Source organism: Jaculus jaculus, chromosome 14 (genome assembly GCF_020740685.1).
Source record: "Jaculus jaculus isolate mJacJac1 chromosome 14, mJacJac1.mat.Y.cur, whole genome shotgun sequence".
Lineage (NCBI taxonomy): Eukaryota > Metazoa > Chordata > Mammalia > Rodentia > Dipodidae > Jaculus > Jaculus jaculus.
Window position 1 is genome coordinate 84,590,408 of NC_059115.1, and position 21,774 is coordinate 84,612,181.

A 21,774-nucleotide genomic window follows, 5' to 3' on the forward strand; every position below is an offset into this window, starting at 1 on the left:
GCTCTGGTGACCACACGGTCCCTCTTCCAGAAAGATCTTAGTTCTGGGACCCTGAGTTGTGCCCTTGAAGCGAGCTGCCTGGACCAAAGGAAGGGGAGGTGAATCGGGAAAGAACTGTCGGAGGCCGGGCCCAGACGCCCCGGGACGAGGCTGTGGGCCGCGGCAGTTCTAGCTGCTGCTCCGGGTTGGAGCTGCTCCGGCTGCCCGCCGCCGCCACCTCCTCCCGGCAGGCGCGGGCGGGCGGGCGGGCGGGCGGAGTGGGGGACTCTCCGGGCGCTGACATTTGCAGGCTGCCCTCCTGATTGGTCCCCTCGCCGAGCTGCTCACGGGTTCATTCAACTGTTAAGCACCTCCCCGTCTCTCTAAAGGACATTATAATGCAAGAAGCCCCCTTTTTAACCACAAACCGAATTTTCTTTCATTTAGGTGATCTATATATATCTATATCGTATAGCTTATAGCTTATATCTATTTTAAATAACTTAAAGCCGCTAAAATTTGGGGGGGAACAGCTTTCACCCTGGAGCGGTGCGCGATGCTGTCTCACGCCGACCTCCTGGACGCCAGGCTAGGTGAGTGAGCGCCTCTCACCCGGGCAGTCAGGAGAAGCCCCGGCAGGAAATTGTCAATTTGGTCCTTATTTTACCTTAATGTGCCCTAAATGGACTAATTTCTTTAAAAGTAATTGTGCTGTATTAAAGTTTAATTTGATTTAACATCGTCCTTTAAAAAAAATCTATGGAATATGTAGATGCAAAAAAAGAAGTTGGAGAATGTTGTTACTTTTTGTTTTTATTTTTTCTTCCCCCCTGTCTTTTATTTATTTATTTTAAAAAGCGATCTATCTCGGGATAATTTGTTTGGAGGTGTTTCTTTTTCTCTCTTATTTGCTTTCATTCGGAGTTTCTTTTATCTCATTTTTTCTTCCCCCTTTTCCCCTCAATACTTCCTCTTCTTCTCTAAGTGTGATTGAATTTGTTTTTAAAAATCTGGCGTGAAGGAGACACTGCTGGCCTGGAGGTGGATTTGCTGTGTGCTGGATGAGGAGGAAAGCCAAGAGCACCCTCCCCGACACCCTTGCCTCTGCAAGCGGCTCGGTTGCCTGTGGCTGCAAGGAACGTGCCTTTTATTTCTCCGGAAAGAAAAGTTGAATTCTCTAAAGTTTGATTCAGTGTTATGTCTATGGTCTACTTGAGTTTCTCTCATGCTATCTGGGCTCCTGCTCTCTGGTTTCCGTCTTAGGAAGCTTTATGATGGATGTGACTCCATTTTCCAAACACTTTCTCTGATTGGGGGGGGGTGTATTTTGGGGATGGGAAACTGGGAGACTTATTCATCTTCGGAAGGTCTGAGGGAATCGGGCCAAGAGAGTTCGTTAGGCTGTCTAAATTCAGGTAGGATAGCTACCGAGGAGTCCGTTAATCTTTTTTCTGTCTCCCCGCATCCTCCGTCTAAGATTTTGCTGTTACCCAGGGGCACGATTTTTGAAAGGGACTTGGAAGCATATTTTATTGCCAAGCCCGGGAGTGTATGTTATCCGAGAAAGCAAAGCATGTGTTGTGTGCGTTCGGAACCAGCAGCAGAGCGAAGGAAAAGGGTCAGGAGATCTTACTCCAAACCTAACGGTCCAAATCCTGGGGAACCCAGTGGAGGACCCTGAGACTCTGTACCACAAGGCGAGCTTGGGAGCCAAGGGGAGCAGTGGATGGGGCTAAGGGAACCGCACCTGGAACACACGTTCCTGGGAGCGCCAGGAAAGTAGTGATCGAGATTCTCTTGGCTCCTCAGGTATGAAAGATGCCGCCGAGCTTCTGGGCCACCGGGAGGCGGTGAAGTGTAGGCTGGGCGTGGGGGGCTCGGACCCCGGGGGCCATCCGGGAGACCTGGCACCCAATTCCGACCCAGTCGAGGGAACCACTCTGTTGCCTGGGGAAGACATCACCACAGTGGGCTCTACTCCTGCTTCGCTGGCGGTGAGCGCCAAAGATCCGGACAAGCAGCCCGGGCCCCAGGGTGGGCCCAACCCCAGCCAAGCGGGCCAGCAGCAGGGCCAACAGAAGCAGAAGCGTCACCGGACGCGCTTCACCCCAGCACAGCTCAACGAGTTGGAAAGGAGCTTCGCCAAGACTCACTATCCCGACATCTTCATGCGTGAGGAGCTGGCGCTGCGGATCGGGCTCACCGAGTCCCGCGTGCAGGTACACTGGGCTTGGGCGCAGGGACCCTAGGCAAGGAGGGCACGATGTTCTGGGCTAGGGCAGCTGAGTCTTTTCTCCTGCGCTATGCTGGGCTGTGCTCAAGCTATCAGTCCAATCCTGGGGGCGGTGAGGTTTTTCTCTGCCCAGAACCCCGCCCGATGTACATTCTCCAGTGGACCTGCAAGGCCAATCTCTCCCCAGGGCAGCCAGAGCCCCGCTGAAACTCAAGGGAGAAACGGGCATAGCAAGACTGCTGGCTCTACTGGGCTCCAAGTCTCCCAGCCCCTGCTTCCACTTTTGACCAGTATTCCATTACCCTTTAATGAGTTCCTGTTAGGCGTTTGGAGAAAAGGGGGAGATGCAACAATTATTTAAAAAAAAAACACAGGAAAACAATAAATAAGGGACAGTGAGCGCCCTTTAAAAAAAGAAACCACTTTCTGATTTCAAGGAGCGACTCCATTCTCTTAAATCTCACTCTCTAGAATCTTTTGGGCAACATATTCCTAGATTTGTTGTTTCCAGATATTGAACTTTGAGGTCTATCAGTGCGTTGTGAGTGTCTGAGGAGATATCTTCCACAGCCAGGAGCCCTGTTTTTATTTTTAAAGAAACCTGAGAGGTGTGGAAATAAAGGCCTTCTATAAGGAACTTGTTTAGGCTGGAAATGTTACCTAAAATAGACGAAATCATCATTGGACTCCATTCTCATTCAACCTTCCAAGTTGTTAGTTATATGCAATCTAAGAAACTTCACTCAACAACTTTTTGGAACGTTGGTGGATAAAAGTATAAAACTAATGAATCCCAGATTTCTTACGCGCTTTTTAAAAGAACTGACAATAGATAGCATCGAACATTTTATGGACAGATTCCTGGAAAAGCTGATGCTTAGTTGAGCTATCCAGGGTGCTGAAATTTTTCTTTTGCCATTTTGGAATCCCCTCCCAGTATTCCAGGTGTCAACTTATTTTTTAAACTATTACCACTTGTTTTATAAATTAACTTTAAAGAGATCAGTTATTTTACATCTAAGAACTGAGTGATCAGGTACCCAAAGTCACAGTGATGAATATTTTTAAATGTTGTTTGGCAGTTTAAATATTGTCTAAATGGGGTGAGAGGATGAACATGTATAATAGTTCTAATAGTAAATGTTTACCAGCAGGGATTTAAAATGGTCAAATTGATAGAGTAATTTTCATAATCCTTGATATTTTTTTCAACAAAACTCTGGTGTTTATTGGTGATTTCTGAAAGGTCTGATTGTGGGCCATTGAAATTACACAGAGATTGAAATTGAAATTACAGAGTACTAATGGCATTATACAGACATATATTATTAATATCCTTTAAATCTTTACCTTTCACCTCATTTAAAATCTGAAGTTAAGCTCAAACCTCCACAGAAATATTCAATACTATGCCAGTGATAATACTTGGTTGTAGGTTCAATATTGGAGACTCAAAATTCATGAATTTGGCCTTTGTCCCTCCTCAAGAAAAATGTTGACTATGAAATTTTTGTTTTAAAGAGTGAAATTCTGTGTCTTAATTCAGACATACTAATAATTAGTTCAAATTTTAAAAAGAACTAAGAATCACAATTAAATGCAATTGGATAACTGATTTTATGAAAAAAGAAAATGAGGTCTATTAAACTTTATTAGGTCTTCCAAAGGTTAATGGCAGTGATTCTTTTAATAAAAAGTTGTAAATGACATAAAATATAAACTATGTGATAGTTATTTTTAAAAGTACACAAAAGAGAATATGCAAGAATAAAAAGACAAAGTATGTTAATTGTTCTAGCATAATGTTCAACCAACCATAATAGCTTGAGGCTCCTGATAGAAACAATTTAATAGAATGGCAATTTCAATATTTTTAAAAAGAATGTTTCATAGTTTAAAAAGTAATCAGATAAACATAACCTTCTTAATTAACATTTCAAAATGATTAACATTATGTAATGCAATGCAAAAATAATTTATGGAAAATATATTTACTTCACAATTCACTGTAGCATTGCTCCTTGACCAAATTCAAATTAAATAGTAATTGGTTTATGTTCTTATATGATGAGTGCTTCATAGTTTTCTTTATAGTTAACAGATTGCCACAAATTCTTTTCAGTATGTGGGCCACTGCACTGATTAGAAATGATCTAAACATTTAATTTATTGGAATTGTATGTTTCCAGAGATGCTTTTTTGATTCTAGGCTAAGTTATCAATACACTTTTTGTGATATGCTTGCCTATATCACACTTACATATTTATGGAGGCACCTCTACTCACAGGTAGGCCAATTCCATGTCTGATATTGCTCCCCTTTTTTGGCTAGTGTAATAAAACCATTCCTTTTATAGCATGCCATTATTAGAAACCAATTTCAGAATTATTTATAACCTGGAATGGCTTATTAAGCAGGAATGCGAGAATCATGCAAATTATGCGATCAAATGCAATATAATAAGCATAATCATTAGTCTCTAGCACGGATTAATTAACTTTCAATATTTTATTTACATAAAAACCAAATCAGTGAAATAACTTCTGCACAGTCAGGCTTGCCTTTCAATATTTTATATGAACAAAAATAATGTGCTGTAATTCCATTGACCGTGTCCCCCAGAATGGCCCTGTCACCTGCCACATCTTAATAGGGGGACAAGCTGAGAGTATTTTCTAGTTTTCTAATGGAATGAGAAATTGCATTTTCTTCCTCTCCCAGCACTATTAAAGTGTAATGAATTCAGCCCCTAGTTCACGGCTGGCTGATCGAAATGAACCTGAGATCCAGGCTTTAATACAGCTCCCCAGATTTCCTCCCAAATCTTCACATTAATCATTTGCTGGATTCCAATGAGATCTTCATAAAGCATTTGCTTCGAGGGGGGAGTAATTTCTTTCTTTTTCTCCCTCTTTTTCTATTTCTGAGCCATTTATAGCTGGAGAATTAAATGGGCTATATATTTTAAAATACATTTACAGTATGTCTATATTACTGTAACAGCAGATATCATGAAAGTGGATTTTTAGATTCCAGCCTCCATTAAATTCTCACAGTTGTATTAAGCATTTTCTGAGAGGAGCTGCATTTCAAACTGACTACAAAGTTGGCCTGTGGCTGTGGTTAATATATTTCCTAGAGTTGTCATGTGTGCATCCTGAAAATCTCCCTTAGGTTTTGGCTGCATTTTAATCCGTCATGCTCTAGTTTTCAAGTGGAAACGTTCACATTTTAAAAACATATGCATCATAGCTTGGAACGGGCATACTCAGATCCCATACAGATTTTTTCTCAACCCCAGCAAGCCATGAAACATTTAAAAAAAAGTAGCCATCATTTGACTACTAACCCTCAAACATAATTGAGCATGATTTTTTGACTATTCCTATAATATTAAGTTAACAATGGTTCTTTTCTTCTGCGCACAGGTAGACCCTAGATTCAGAAACCTTACTGGTTTCTGAAATTCTGCTGGGCAGCATAACCCCTTTTCTCTCTTCTGCTTCTTTCACCATTCTTTATCCAAAACCATCAACCCTGGCCCTTATAGGGTGTTAAGAATTTTGACTTTATTCCGTTCAAAGTGTACAGGATGGAGAGAAGACCACATGTGAGCTGTGAGAGCCACTTGAACAAACACTGTCTCCATCCAGTCCAACTTCCCCCAATCCAATGTTCAGAGGGTACTACAAAGGGATGTTGGGGCAGTAAGACTCTCCTGGCCTTCTCTCTACTTAAGTCCTTTAACAGTTCAATCCAGCCATATCACTGCTATCTAGGGTCCTGTTGTTTCATTAATTCACAATGATACCAACTCAGGGGCTGCATCACCAACACAGGGTTTGGCAGCAACGTAGAAACCAGAGAAAGATGAAGTCGTGGGCAAAAGTCGCAGGTAAGGTAGCAAGGCAAGGGCTGGCACAAAGAGAATTCTAGATGCAATGTTGTTCATGCTGGTAAGCAGTCTTGGCCATGGGTTCCAGGCTGATGGAGAATGGTAGCTATGTTATTATTCCTTCCTGAAATTTTAGCTTGTAAACACTACATAGGTTTGAATAACCCTTTGGGCTACAAATATGGTGATCAGATTCGATAGGCCAAATTCTAAGGAAACCCACATAATTCATATTAGCACACCAAAGACCAGCTAACTAGATTTTAAACTAAAAGTTTGTTAAGTAGCCATACTGGCATTTTCCCCTGTAAAGACTAAATTTAAATAGGTGGAGATGGGAAATTTTTCACTGAAAAAGATGCCTGGACTAAGAAAAATTAAATTTCATTCACAACTTGTGTGAGTTTTAAACTTGACCTTCTTTCATTGGCATTGGTCAGAAAATTTGCTTTTAGTTAATAAAGTGAAAGTTGGGAGGGCCACTTGCAGGTATTTGAGGTCTTGTTTTGGGGGGATCCTCAGGAAGTTACTGAAAAGCATAGATTGAAGTCCCTGGGCTCAGGGTTCCCTTGGCTGGTTCTAGCGTAGCAACACAGCCCAGACAAAGACGCCCTTGGAGTGGTTAGGGGGTGAGGCGCAGAAATTTGCGGTAGTAACATCAGGCGCTGTGGGAGGAATCAGAAGTCATGATGGTAACCCAAGTAACACTGCAGCTCAGAGGTTCACGTTCCCACCGGATGACTATATTAACCCCTCTGCCCTGTCAGCCATGGTGTTAGGGGGTTTCCTTTGTCTTTCGATCTTGAAACTGGCTATGTCATTCACGGTCTTTCATCAATTTCCCAATTTCCAGCGTTTTTGAAAATTCTATACACCATCACTGTTGTAAGAGATGCTATTAAGCCTTACGGGTACACGTTTATCTTTATTTGTACACCTATGGGTCGAGGCTTGACACATGCCTGCCTGCCGACTTGTGTACTTATGCGGTGCACGGAATGGGCCAGCGTGCAGGGGCGTGGTGGTCACTGTACCAGGGGGCACGATTGCTCGGAGAGAGCGCGGGAATTTGCGCTCACTGGGCGCAAGGGGCATCAGTTGCCTCGAGGTGCTGGAGACCTAGGATCTCCGGCTGGGTGTACGTGGGGTAACTGGAGGCCGAGGGCAACCGTTCACCCTGGGGCAGGGTGACTCGGGCTTCGGGTCCACCCGGCAGCGCGGGTCGCTGATGGCGCACTGTGTGTCTCTCCTCCTGCCCGCTCCAGGTCTGGTTCCAGAATCGCCGCGCCAAGTGGAAGAAGCGCAAGAAGACGACCAACGTGTTCCGCGCGCCGGGCACGCTACTGCCCACGCCGGGCCTGCCTCAGTTCCCGTCGGCCGCCGCCGCCGCCGCCGCCGCCATGGGCGACAGCCTGTGCTCGTTCCACGCCAACGACACGCGCTGGGCGGCGGCCGCCATGCCGGGCGTGTCGCAGCTGCCGCTGCCGCCCGCGCTGGGCCGCCAGCAGGCCATGGCGCAGTCGCTGTCGCAGTGCAGTCTGGCGGCCGGGCCTCCGCCCAACTCCATGGGTCTGTCCAACAGCCTGGCGGGCTCCAACGGCGCCGGGCTGCAGTCGCACCTCTACCAGCCCGCCTTCCCCGGCATGGTGCCCGCCTCTCTCCCTGGCCCCAGCAACGTCTCGGGCTCGCCCCAGCTCTGCAGCTCCCCGGACAGCAGCGACGTGTGGCGGGGCACGAGCATCGCCTCGCTGCGCCGCAAGGCGCTCGAGCACACAGTCTCCATGAGCTTCACCTAAGCAGCCGCGCCCGCCCGCCCGGTGCCGCCCGGCCTCCGCCCGCCCCGCGAGCGCGCTGCCCGCTCCTGCCCGGGCCTCCGCCCGCCCGTCTAGTCCGGTCCTCGCCCCGCCCTTCACTCGCCCAGCTGCTCCCGCGCCCCTGCGAGGCCGCCCCTCAGCCCGATTTCGCCCGCCCGCGGCCCCGGTCACCCCACGGCCCGCTTCTTTCCCGCCCAGCTCCTCCCGCGTCCCGCCCTTCCCGCCACGCCCGGCCTCCCGCTCGCTCGCTCCGGTCGCGCCCGCGCCACCCTCCCGGTCCGCGAACGCCCTCGCCCGCGCCTCGCCTCCCCTGCGGCGCCCGGGTCCCCCGCCCCGCGCCCCACACCCCTGCTCCCCGGCCTGGCAGAAAGCATCCTTCCCGCCATTCTACTTACCAGGGAGTCGACTCAGGATCTGAAATCAGACACCAATGGACTGGTCTGTGGGCAGAAACACGAACACTCGCACTCTCGCTCACTCTCAGACACTACACACACGCGCGCACACAAACACAGTGCACCTAGATCACACACGGACGGACGTGTTCCAGGGACAGCACAATGTTAGGGATTTTTTTTTTTTTTTTTGTCTTAAAGGAGGACAAGCATCAGCTTACCAACCGCCTCATCTGAGGGCCCAACTGATTTTTCTTTTATTCTGGTATTCTTTCTCCAAACTACTCTCTTTCTTTCCTCACCCACCACCTTACCCTTGTCCTGCCTTTCCAGTCACAAACAGGCAGCAGCCCCCTATTGGCTTGCAAAAGAACGCTTTCATTACTTCTTATTTTTGTTTTCTTAAGCACAACTATGTGACGATATGGAAGGGAAGGCTCCTCAGGAGGAACATGCCAGTGGATTGGGTGGCTGGAGTAGAATAAAGCAGTTATGTGATGAAGAGGTGATCTTTCCCATTTTGATAAGTCTTTATAAGGAAGAATAAAATAAACACGTAGGGAAATTTTTCTTTTGTAAAAGCAAAAGCCACATCTATTTCTGGATCCTTCAGGACGGGCTTGTTTGCTTCCTTTTTTCTCTTCTCGCTGCTCTGTGCCCTTGGTTGTTTTGTGGTCGTCCTGTCGTCCCTCAGAGCCCGCCGCCGCTGGGTGAACTGGGACATCTACAGCCCTGCAACTTTGTACAGAGAAACACAATCAGCTCTTTCTGCATGTGCTGGTCAAATCCAAACCCAGAGAACAGAAGCGCTTTCTAACAATGAAACATGTGAAATAGGATGTTTTGTGTAGATAAAGCATTCTTGTTACATACTGGTCAATTTGTGATATGTTTTAACTTATTGTCTGTGCTTATTTATGGAATTTGGTTTTCTTAATAAATGTTTGAGCTAATATAAAACATATTATTTGACTTTTCCGGACAAGTTTATATCAAGTTAAATGTAAATGGATAAAATAAAATCATTTTCAGTATGTGACATGAAGAATGTTGGGTTTTGGTTTGCCAATGAATGCCAGGATGACTCCCATGGGGGTAGGAAAGCGAAGGCTGTGGCTCAGTTGGTGGGGTCTTGGCTTTTGGGATGCATGGGTTCTTCCTTCACCCTTCAAGATTGTGTTCGGAAGTTTCAGTGTACCACTACCAGACCTTCACAGCGAGCTCCTGCGTTGTGAGGCTAGCCTAACCTAGCAGGCCTGGCTTTGAGTGAGGTCGCACACAGGTAGAAAAATGCGAAGGCCTGACCCAGAGCCAACTGTGCAGCTCAGTCTCCAGAGGCTTTGGGCCCAGCACTGAGCTTTGGGAACTGCTTCTCCAGAGAATGGAGCCGCCTTCTTGGGCTGCATGTGCATGAGGGGGCAAACTGTGGACTGGAGAGGACTGCACTTAAAAACCTTGGCCTTCAGAGCCCCAAGCTTTGCCCTTTCACTGCTGCCACCCAGAGCCAACGCTTGTCCTAAGTATACAGAGCCTCCTGCCTCTCCAAAGGGCCTATGAGTTCCAAGTGCAAGGGCTGCCTCCCTTGATGTCCTGGGTGCAAGACCTTCCTTGTAGGGGCTAGTGATCAGCCCAAAGAGATGTGACTGCAGGTGGCCTTCCTCCATCGGGTTATCTGAGTCCATGCTTGGTGCAAGCCAACTTCGAAGTTAGCCACGTGCCTTGGGGATTTCTCTCAAGTTGTAGAAATAGCTGTGTTTTAGGTAGTCTGGAGGAGGGGAAGAGGACAGACTGGGAAGGGGCTGGAGATTGCCCATGTGTTTTAAACTTGGAGGCAAATCGATATGCCAAGCTTGCTTTGGAAAACTAACCAAAATCAATCTTGTGATGGTTTTAATGGTCATTACAGGTATTGAGAGAGGGTACCCGTTTTCCCATGGGCAGATTTCTCATTTGGTTGCCAAAGTGTAAATCCCCCAAATATCCTAGATTTCAGTTTTGTGCCACTGAACTATACACGAATTTTAGCAACTAAGTGTAATCATTACTCAGCTAAAAAAACACAAAGGAATCTCCGTAAGTGTGAAAACAAAAAGTATTTAGGAATTTTATCAGTAAATTATGAGGACAAATATGGAATATTTCCTGTCTACGTTTTCTAAGAAAACAAAGTGCCAGAGAAAAACATGCTAATTTTGGATTTCATATAAAAATGGAAGCTTTATTTTGTTATTATTTTTTGAGACAAAGTCTTTCTATGTAGCACAAGCTGACCTAGAACTTGTGATCTTCCTAACTCTGTATTCTAAGTGATGAGATTATAAAGGCATGGACCACACTTCATGCAAGACTTAAAATATGAAATAGTTCTGAATTTAGAATGTGACCTAGAATTTAATATCAGCTGATTACTAATTTTTATATGTCATAATATTCTCCTTTGTCTTATGTTAGTGTCCCCCCCCCCATTTTATTTGAAATCTTGGCTACCATAATCTCAAGTCACATTTAAGAGATCAGTACAAATCACTGATTGTTTTTACCAGTGAGTATGGAAGGTTGTTTACAAGGATGCCAATTTTACAGCTTTTTTATGCTGCTATAAAGCATAACTTTATGATGTAGGAATGCAATAAAGGATGCTAAATGGAATATTTAAAATTTGTATTTCTTAAAGACAAGGGAAATGGGATCTTTCATTGAAAAAAATGGGACAGCTCAGAACACTCATGAGAAGTTACAAATCAACTGAAGTGATAGATGTTTTCAAAGACACTTATATTTTGTAATATAATGGTTATTTTTCAATATTAAAATGAAAGTATATAGAGTTCTTCACTTGATTTGACTTTAGAATAATATTTATTTCTATGGTGATTTTTTGGATTAAAAATCCTGAACATTTTAAATGTTATTAGTGTAGGGAAGGTAACCTGGCCCAAATTGTTAAGATTGACAGTGTAACAAAGACAAACAGTAGAAAATGAGAATCTCAATCAAAATCCTGTAAGATTTTTTGAAGAAGGAAAGAATATACAACAACAGAATCATGCTTCCTGTTAGTTTTCACTAATTATTAATGAAAATTATGACACATATTTTGTTGTTGTAATAAAATTTCTAAAGAGTAAATAATGATGAATAATATCAGAACACAAGGTAAGTAAAGAATGCTAGATGTCTAGCCTCTGATAAATTGTACTTTTTTGCTGAGTAGACAATTTGGCATTTGTCATCACTTGCTAGCCAGAAAAGTCAAAGTCCATTATGATATAACTCTATGATTGATTTATTTTAATACACATATTCATCCTTGTATCTTAATTTTCTCCTCAATATTGGAACTAGATATCCTATGTGGCATAAAATAATAGCATAGTAATGATGTTGCAGTTACCTTTTGTTGTTGGTGAAAAAATATGATTTAGGAATACAATCTGGTAAAGCTGATGTTAGATAGGTAATACAAAATAGGTTGCAGAGAAACTTGGGTAAATAAAGGTACATACAAATATATATGTAGAGATAAAATTCCAATCTTGGATCAATTTATGTTCGACACACTAAATTAAATTGTTCTCTGAAAATTAAAATACATTTTAAATTTTTTAATGGACTTTATATTTTAATTTTTGGGATAAAGAATAAACTTAGCTCATAAAGATGTGTTTTCTAATAATGGCAGTAGTTAACCTGTCAGTTGAAAGCATGTAACCTTCCTTTTCTCCCTTTCATGACACAAAGATAATCTTATCTAAGAGCATTTATGTGAAGAAATAACAGCATGGCATGGTGAAACTACTGGCTCATTAATCCTGGCATCTACTTCCTACAGGGTTTCTTGATTAGTTAGATTCATTCATTGGGTATTTCAAAGTTTTTGATTTTTCACCATTGGCTAGGTTCACGGAGTTCAGGCCAAATTGAGCCAGAAGCAATGTTTATTAGTAATTTTGTAGTACAGGCTACCCTAATAACTCAGCCCAAATATCTCATCTGAAAAATATCCATTCACTCTCACTTCTAATGTGGGTTGCAGCTGTGTTCATAAGGAATTGAAAGAACACAAATGATTGGGCATGTCTTTTCTAAATTATTAATATGATGTCTAATAGCTGTAAACCCATCTTCATATCCAATGCAGAAATTATGATTCATTAAAAAAAATGAAAGCAGTAACAAAGGGGGGCACCCCCTACCTGGCTTTCTGCTCTCATCAGTGCAGAGCTTTCAGTAAAGGAACCATGGCCTATTTAGTATGTAGCCATTACTTAGAGAAAAATAGAACAATGTCTTTGGCTTTTTCTTATACATGTGCTATCAAAACAAAGCATGGGCTTGTGAAATTTGCTACAAAATGATATTAAGAAATTTCAGGTAATTGCCACTCAAAGAACTGTCTTCTGACAATGATGATGTCATAATCTGTATTTAAGTATGCTTAATTAGTTATTTGTATAGTTAGGCTGCAAATCCCATTCCCATATCAAACATCTCATATATTCAAGTTTTAATCTGGATTTGCAGTATACTTGTTGCAGGTACTCTTGCTGCCACAGTCTTAGTTATGTGATGAAATAACTCATAAGCACCAGGAAATATGAAATTAACCTACATTACATATACAGTCTATGTTCTTTATATTATCTTTCATTGAAATGTCATAGGGCTTTTATATATTCTTGCTTGAGGTACTTAATCTATTCAAGATAAACTCAAGGTCAGATTAAAAATGTAGAAACCCTTAACACTCATAAGATTATCATATGATTTTTAAAAATATATATTTATTTATTTACTTGAGAAAGTGAGAGGGAGGGAGGAAAGGAGAGAGAGAGAGGAAGGAAAAGAGAGAATATGAATCTATGAATAGGCATGACAGAGCCTCTTGCCTGATCCATGTGCTACTTTGTGTGTCTGGCTTTACATCGGTATTGGGGAATTGAATCCTCATGGACAGGCTTTGCAAACAAGCACCTTTAAGCCACCTCCCCAGCCCTATATGTGATTTTTATAAAATAAAAAAATAAACGCAACAGAAAACTGGAAAACAGACATACTAGAAATAAATTATTTATAGATTTTCCTAACTGCAAAATTCTGAGTGACTTCAATGATGATGCACTGGCCTTTTCACTGCTCTTGCTTTATTCATTTTTTTTGACCAGGATCATTTAATCTTAAGTGTTCAGTGAAAGCTGTACACAAGATGGCTCTACTCCTGCATCTTCTCAAGTGTTTCCTCCTTGTATTGCTCTTTTCCTTTTCTATTTGGTGAGATTTGGCTTTCCGTTCCAGGATCTTCTTGTGATCTTTATCCAGTTTTAGCCTGGTGATAACCACCTTGCTGGGGTGGATGCCCACATGGACAGTTGTGCCATTAGCCTTTTCCCTCTGTACCGGTTCAATGTAGATGGCATATTTCTTCCTGTACACCTGGACTACTTTGCCAATCTGCTGACCTTTATAATGTCCTCGTACCACCTGAACTTCATCATCCTTTCAGACAGGCATAGAAGGAACAGTGTACTTCTGTCTCAGCTCTTTGGAAAGAGGGGAAGACATAATCTTCCTTCAGATGTGGGAAGGTGTATTGAAATACCTTTTATGGTTCTTGCTTCAGTCAGAAGTCACAAAGGGATTGAACTTTATTTTGGCAGCTACCACTCTGGGGATGGCCGCTAAAAGGAAGAGATCTCACTTTACTCATTTTTAAAAAATATTTTTTGTTCATTTTTATTTATTTATTTGAGAGTGAGAGAGAGAGGGATAGAAAGAGACAGATACAGGGAGAATGGGCACGCCAGGGCTTCCAGCCACTGCAAACGAACTCCAGACTTATGCGCCCCTGTGCATCTGGCTAACGAGGATCCTGGGGAATTGAGCTTCGAACTGGGGTCCTTAGGCTGCACAGGCAAGCGCTTAACCGCTAAGCCATCTCTCCAGCCCTGCTTTATTCATTTTATGTACTCTCAGGCTGGCCTGGAACTCACCAGGAACTCACGGGGAATCCTCCTACCTCTGTGCCCGCTCCCCCCCCCCCCAACCACAGGGCTGGGATTAAAGGCGTGCACCACCATGCCCAGCTTTGTTCTTTATTTTTTATATGCAGATTTTGAAACTCCTAGATGCTAAGTATATTGCCAAAGGACACATAGCTAGCAGATGGCAAGGATCATTCCTTAAGTTAGGTCTTCAGATTGCTCAGTTATGCCATTGTGTATGTGATACGTAGACATTGCTTTTTGCATATATTGAGTGAAGAAAACAAAATAATTCCCCTTACTTTGAAGTTGAATGATTCACCCTTGTAATTTAAACAAGGGGTGTGTTGATGGAACATGATAGCTACATAAAAATAAAGCACAGTTTCAAGAGTCTACAAGCACTCTTTTCCTCCTGAGCCTCACCTCTCTAGAGGTTAATTCAAGATACTTAAAGTGTGCCACTCAGAAGCCTCTTTATTGTGTAAAAAGTCTTTATCAGTAAAGTTGTCTTCTTGTGACATGAGCCCTGGGTTGATGTGGCAAGAAACCTGTGAGATTACTCTGTACCATAAGAATGGTGGTGGGCTGGAGAGATGGCTTAGCGGTTAAGCACTTGCCTGTGAAGCCTAAGGACCCCGGTTCGAGGCCCAGTTCCCCAGGTCCCACGTTAGCCAGATGCACAAGGGGGCGCATGCGTCTGGAGTTCATTTGCAGAGGCTGGAAGCCCTGGCGCACCCATTCTCTCTCTCTCCCTCTATCTGTCTTTCTCTCTGTGTCTGTCGCTCTCAAATAAATAAATAAATAAAAATTAAAAAAAAATTAAAAAAAAAGAATAGTGATACTGTAGGTGGAGAAGGGAAGTTTTGACTATCCACAAAGGATTCTATAGTTTCTTGGTTTCTCAGTTATGATTCTTGTCAAGTCCTATAAAATTTTATAGCGAGATTTATTTGTTTGTTTCTGTCTTCCACAAATTAGAAATGGGTGTTTGAAATCCATTGTCAATCATAGACCATAAAATCTTAAAATTAAGGAGATCTTTAAAATCATGAAATTCAAATTCCCTGACCTCAGCTGTTCTTTTGTTATAATTTCTTACCATGAGGTCTTGTAGGCTGAGATTGAATATAAAATGAATCTTTAATTTGGGCTCAATTTTAGGAAAATTCTTCCCCTTATTAAGCCTAGTATACCTCCCAGTTCTTCCTTTTATAGTCTTGCCTTATTAAGGACTAAGTATCTTTTAATACAAAATGGTGGTTTTTAGTCTTCTTTTTAATTTTAATTTTGAGGTAAGGTTTCACTGTAGCCAAGGCTGACCTAGAATTCATTCTGTAGTCTAAAGGTAGCCTCAAACTCACAGCGATCCTCCTGCCTCTGCCTCCCAAGTTCTGGGATTAAAGGTGTGTGCCACCATGCCTGGCTTTTAATCTTGCTTTATTAATAGCATAATAGTTAGTTGTGTTAGTATGGTGCCTCACAGCAAGGTATAGAACAACCAATATTTATTTATTTATTTATTTTTTGAGGTAGGGTCTTACTCTAGCTCAGGTTGACCTGGAATTCACTATGTCATTACAGGGTGGCCTCGAACTCATGGCAATCCCTCATGGCGATCTTCCTACCTTTGCCTCCCGAGTGCTGGGATTAAAGGCATACACCACCACACCTGGCTCCAATATTTATTTCTTGTTCATACAAATTAAATTGTGATTGAAGTAACTCTTCAGAACAGCTCTCCTTCATGTGAGTGATTGGTCTATTTTCATTTTCTGGCTTAACTATATCTTTAGGGAGTTTCTTTGGTTCTTTCTGGTAGGAAGAGAAAGCTGGAAGGTCGTGACTTGACTCTTAATGCTTTGCCCCAGAAACTTCTACCCTCAGTACAATATATAAGAACTGCTTACCTTGATTGTACTTGCAGAGGGATAACAAAAGTAGGGAACCACATGGATATTCAGTGAGTAGAAAATATCTTTTCCACAATCTTGTTTTCTCTGTGATAAAGACCCTTAGTATTTTCATCTAACATGTCTTTGTCATACTTATAAGTCAGTATTAAGTCTTTGTGTTTATGAGCAAGTTGCAAAGGTGAAGACCCTAGAGAAATATAGGGCATTCAAGCTCTTAAAGATATCATGATATAATTAAGGAAAAAGAAGAAATATATTTTAAAAAGAAAACCACTTCAGGTAATTTTTTACTTTTTTTGGGGGGGGTTTCAAGGTAGTGTCTTACTCTAGTCCTGGGTGACCGGGAATTTACTATGTAGTCTCAGGGTAGCCTTGAACTCACAGCAGTCCTACCTCTGCCTCTCGAGTTGCTGGAATTAAAGGCATATGCCACGACACCTGGAAATTATTTTTACGTTTTAAAAATATTTTTTAACTATTTTATTTTTATTTATTCATTTATTTGACAGAGGAAGAGAGGGGGGGGGGAACGGAGAATGGGCATGCCAGTGCTTTCAGCCACTGCAAACGAACTCCAGATGTGTGCACTCCCTTGTGCATCTGGCTAACATGGGTCCTGGGGAATAGAACCTGGGTCCTTTGGCTTTGCATGCAAACGCCTTAACTACTAAGCCATCCCTCCAGCCCTAAAATATTTTTATTTATTTATTTGCAAGGAGAGAGAGAAGAAGGGGGAGGGAGAGAGAGAGGAAAGAAAATGAGAAAGGGCATGCCAGGACCTCCAGATGCCACAAATAGACTCAGATGCATGTGCTACCCTATGCATCTGGCTTTACATGGATACTGAGGAGTTGAACTCAAGTTGTTAGGCTCTGCAGGAAAGTGCCTTAACCACTAAGCAATCTCTCCAGCCCTCAAGACAAGTTTTACTGAACTGGTCAAGCATTAAGTTCTCTGATACAAATGATACATGTAATAAGGAACTCCAAAAAGCAGAAGGCTATTGGGGAATGAATTTCCAAGCAAGGTTTCCTGAAAGAGCTAGGTATAGTATAACAAAGAATTTAGAATTTTATTGTCCATTTTGTTGGAATTCTTCTGAGTCTTATTTTTAGATCTATAAAGTATTCTGTTTTCATACATGTCACTAGTAAGTTACACAGTCTTCTTAAATATGAAAAGTTTACCTAGATTCAGTTTTGTAATGACCAGGACAAGGCATGGTAAGTTATTTCCTAGACTCATGTTAATAATGACTTATAATTTGATGATAGTGTCATGTGTTATGTCATTGATTGTTGGTGTTAAAGTTCCCAATGTATTCTACTGAGTTATCATATCTAGGAGAGGTAGTTACCAATTTAAAAACACATATTAAAGACCTATCTGATTATTAAGGCAAAAAATAAAATAATTCCTGACAAGCAAGATACTATTTTTCATTCTCACAAAATGAGACTATCTTTGGCTCATGGTGCTCACAGTGCTCACTTGGAGTAAATAAGTCACCCATGGGAGGCTAATTACCTTTTCCAAAGATCTGGGGGACCATGTAGTGTCTTCAAAAAGGTAATTTAGTAAATGATACCCTGGTATGTTGGAAGAGTTAATATGCCACTTTTGGAAACTCCAGTGACTAGATCATTTCCCACAATAGAGGGAGGAACACATACTTTCCAGGAAACCATCTATCATAGATTTCCCTGATGGAAGACTTAAGAGCTTCATTTTCATTTTAAACTTAGTAGCTTCTCTAAGAACTGCTTGCATGATGTGAGTCATTTTAGATTTGAAGAGTTATGGTGAGAATTTTCCCTGTTGACAGAAGAACTGTAAAGGACAACCTTAAGGTTCTGTTTAGGGGTTGTATTGGGCATAGGTTAAAGAGATTATTGCTTTTACAGGAGGTAGGTATTTTTAACCATAGAAGAATATTTGTCCTGTTGCTACTCTGAGAGGCGGGGTAGAGGGGCAAGAGAAACCCAACATATAATTGTAGTCCTTGATCAGCCATTACTTGATCATGTGATCCTGGTATGGTCATTATATAGCTGTGAGCTTCCATTTCCTCATACAGAAAGCAGTGCTATGTTATTTATTTATTTTTGTTGGGGGGAGAGGGTTGAGGTAGGGTCACACTCTAGCCCAGGCTGACCTGGAATTTACTATGTAGTTTCAGAGTGGCCTTGAACTCACAGCAATCCTCCTTTCTACCTCCCGAGTGCTGGGGTTAAAGGCATGCATTACCACGCCCGGCCAGAGTTTTATATTATACAGTACAGTATTGAGTACTCAATAGATTTTATGAAAGAGGAGAAATTAGAATGAATAAAACAGTGTGGGAATATTCTCCTATAGGAAATATTCAGTTATTTTGATTAGATTGATTTTTTCAAGTAGAGTCAGCTCCTTGTGTAAAGTTACTTTGGCAATTAGCCAAATGTTTAGAAGCTAGAATAAGGTAATGACAACATATTTATTCACTTATCAGAGCAATGCTATGTAATGTGACTACATGAAGGAATGAAAAGAATGGGAAGCCCAGTGGCTGCTATGGTAAAAGCACATGTTCACAGGCCAAGAATCATCTCTGCTCACAGCCTCTCCTTATGTGTGCATGAAGGGGAACCTGATAGTGTGAAGTTTTTTGAGAACCTTCAGATTTCTTTCTTCTCTAGATAGTTTTTGACTTTACAGGACCTTATCTTTCAAATCCTCCCCTCTTATCAAAAAAGGAAATTATTTTTTTTAATTTTGTATGTGTGTGTGTTCATGTATGGGTAGGCACACATGTGTTTGCATGCTGTGGAGTTCAGAGGACAACCTCAGGGCTTCTCAGATGCTATTCACTTAAAAAAATATTTACTAGTTGAGAAAGAGAAAGAGGCAGGATAGAAGATAGATAGATTGATAGATAGATGAGAGAGAGAGAGAGAGAGAGAGAGAGAGAGAGAGAGAGAGAGAGAGAATGGGCACAGCAGGTCCTTTAGCCACTACAATGAATGAACTCCAGACATATCTACCACTTTGTACATCTGGCTTTATGTGGGTACTGGGGAATCAAACTGAGGTCCTTAGGCTTTGCAGGCAAACGCCTTACTGCTGAACCATCTCTTCAGCCCTGCTCTTCCCTTTTTTTGAAATTGGGTCTCTCATTGGCCCAGAGTTCACCAAGTAAACTACACTGGCTGCCAACGAATTGAGCCCCAGGGTACCTCTTATCTCCTCTGCAACATGAGGATTATAAATATATGCCGCCACACCCAGGTTTTTTTTTTTTTAACATGGGCTCTAGGGATTGAACTCAGGTCTTTAGACTTGTATAATAAGCACTCTATTGATTGAGCTGTTCCTTTAGCACAAGGCAGGAAATTAATTGGGATCATTTACATTTTGACTGAATGGATTTATAACAATATACTAATTCATTTATGGGAAGTTTTTAAATTTTAGGTAGAAAGAATGCCTTTAACTTTTGTGTGTGCATGTATGTGGGTGCATATGTGCAGGTGCACATATGTGCAAGTCGATGTGAAGGGCAAAGATCAAAGTCAGATGTCTTCCTTAATCACTCTTCTCTTCCACCTAATTTTTGTTTTTGAAATAGGATCTCTTGCTGAAATCTAGACTCAGTGATTCAGCTAAACTAGCTAGCCACCAAGTCTTGGGGATCTTTCTATCTTGCCATCTGCTACCATGCCCAGCAGCTACATAGGTGCTGGGGATCTGAACTTAGGTCCTCATGCTTGTGGGCAAGTACTTATAACCTGAGAAATCTCCCCAGCCACAGAAATGCCTTTATCTTTTTTTCTTTTTTCTTTTTTTTTTTTTTTGAGGTAGGGTCCAGCCCAGGCTGACCTGGAATTCATTATGTAGTTGCAGGCGGGCCTTGAACTCACAGCAGTCCTCCTACTTCTGCCCCCTGGGTGTCGTTATTAAAAGTGTGCACCACCATACCCAGTGAATGCCTTTATCTTACTTCATTTACGGCTTCTTCTTTCCTCTTCATTCTCAGTTGTAGCTATATCTCCCACCACACCTATAGCTTGTATTCGTTCAGTCTGTATGTCCTTAGTCCTCTCAGCTATTCCCAGTGTGGTAGATTTTTATGAGATTATTTCTGTATTTATTCCCTCAGATCTCATCAACTCTTCAACATGATTTTTCTAAAATGTTGCTCATTTACAAATCACACAAATCAAATGAATGAAACCCACTTACAATCCATTTCTCCATTTGATTATTTTCATATTTTTGTTCCTTGCCTTTTCTTCTGCATGTACCTACCGAATTTTTTTAATATTTGTGCACAAAAGATAGGTGAAAATTTATATTTTATTTTTGTACATTTCCACATTGGTTTATGCCAGCATATATATAATTTTAATGACTACAATATTTATAGATTTTTCTGATCATAATAAGGTTACCTGTTTATTAGCAAAAAGTTAAATACAAATATTAATTCTTTCAAAATATACTTGATTGCTTGACTTCAAAGCCCCTCACCTAGAATTAAGCACTACTGAGACTCTCTCTCTCTCCCCCCCTCTGTGTGTGTGTGTGTGTGTGTGTGTGTGTGTGAGAGAGAGAGAGAGAGAGAGAGAGAGAGAATTAAAGACTCTTTTATGAATAACATGCCTTCTGAGCTAAAACACAACAAATGAACTTTCATTTCCATTGCACACTAATTATTGTAGCCACTAGTTATATATGACTCTTTAAACTCAAATCAAATAAAATTGAAAGTTCAACAGACATCGATGCATATGCCTGTAATCCCAGCACTTGGAGGAGGATCAAGAGTACAAGGTCAATCTCAGCTACAAAGCCAGTTTGAGGCTAGTCTGGACTACATGAGACTCTGTCTCAAAAAAAAAAAAATGAATGAATGAATGAACAAATGTACCTCTGTCACAATAGTAAAATTTTAAGTGCTCAAAACCTACATGTGCCTAGTGGCTACCATATGTGGGTAGCAGCAAAGAAAATTTTACTGTAAATGCGGACTCAAAGCATTCTAGGCCAAAGAGATACAGAAGCAAGTTGCTCTGCTTCTTGCTGATGTTTTTGGGACTTCAGTCTATACTTTTACTGTGGACTCAAATAATGAAAGAGGATCCTGAATATCCCTGAAGACCGTTGAGGACATGTATAAGTAGGAACTTCTTTGTAGCTAGATCTTCATATAAAACCTTTTTTAATGGCATAAGTTTGGGAGTATGAGGAAGAATGCTTCAATTACCACAGTTATAGAATAAGAGGACTGTGTATTTCAGGTTGGCATCCTTTTCTTTTTGTATAACACTTCTCAAATCCATGTATCAATGATTATCTATCACTAGCAACCAAAGAAGGTTTTTAAAATATTTAAATTTTAACTCTATTTATTTATGAGAGAGAAAGGCAAATACAGAATGGGTCCACCAGGGCCTCTAGCTGCTGCAAACAAACTCCAGACACATGTGCCACCTGGCTTATGCGGGTATTGGGGAATTGAACCTGATCATTTGGCTTTGCAGGCAGATAGGTGCCTTAAGCACTAAACCATCTCTCCAGT

At 41.7% G+C, this 21,774-nt stretch overlaps 1 protein-coding gene and 1 pseudogene across 1 annotated transcript; one reads left to right on the forward strand and one right to left on the reverse strand.

Moving 5' to 3' along the window:
* Positions 1–426: 426 nt before the first annotated feature.
* Positions 427–7,904, forward strand: LOC101597356 (orthopedia homeobox). The gene is made up of 3 exons (XM_004651451.2): positions 427–572; positions 1,789–2,198; positions 7,374–7,904. Exons 1-3 carry the CDS (start codon positions 536–538, stop codon positions 7,902–7,904), a joined length of 978 nt encoding a protein of 325 aa, XP_004651508.2. The 5' UTR covers positions 427–535.
* Positions 7,905–13,514: 5,610 nt separating this feature from the next.
* On the reverse strand, positions 13,515–17,766 carry LOC105945105 (annotated as a pseudogene).
* Positions 17,767–21,774: the final 4,008 nt, after the last annotated feature.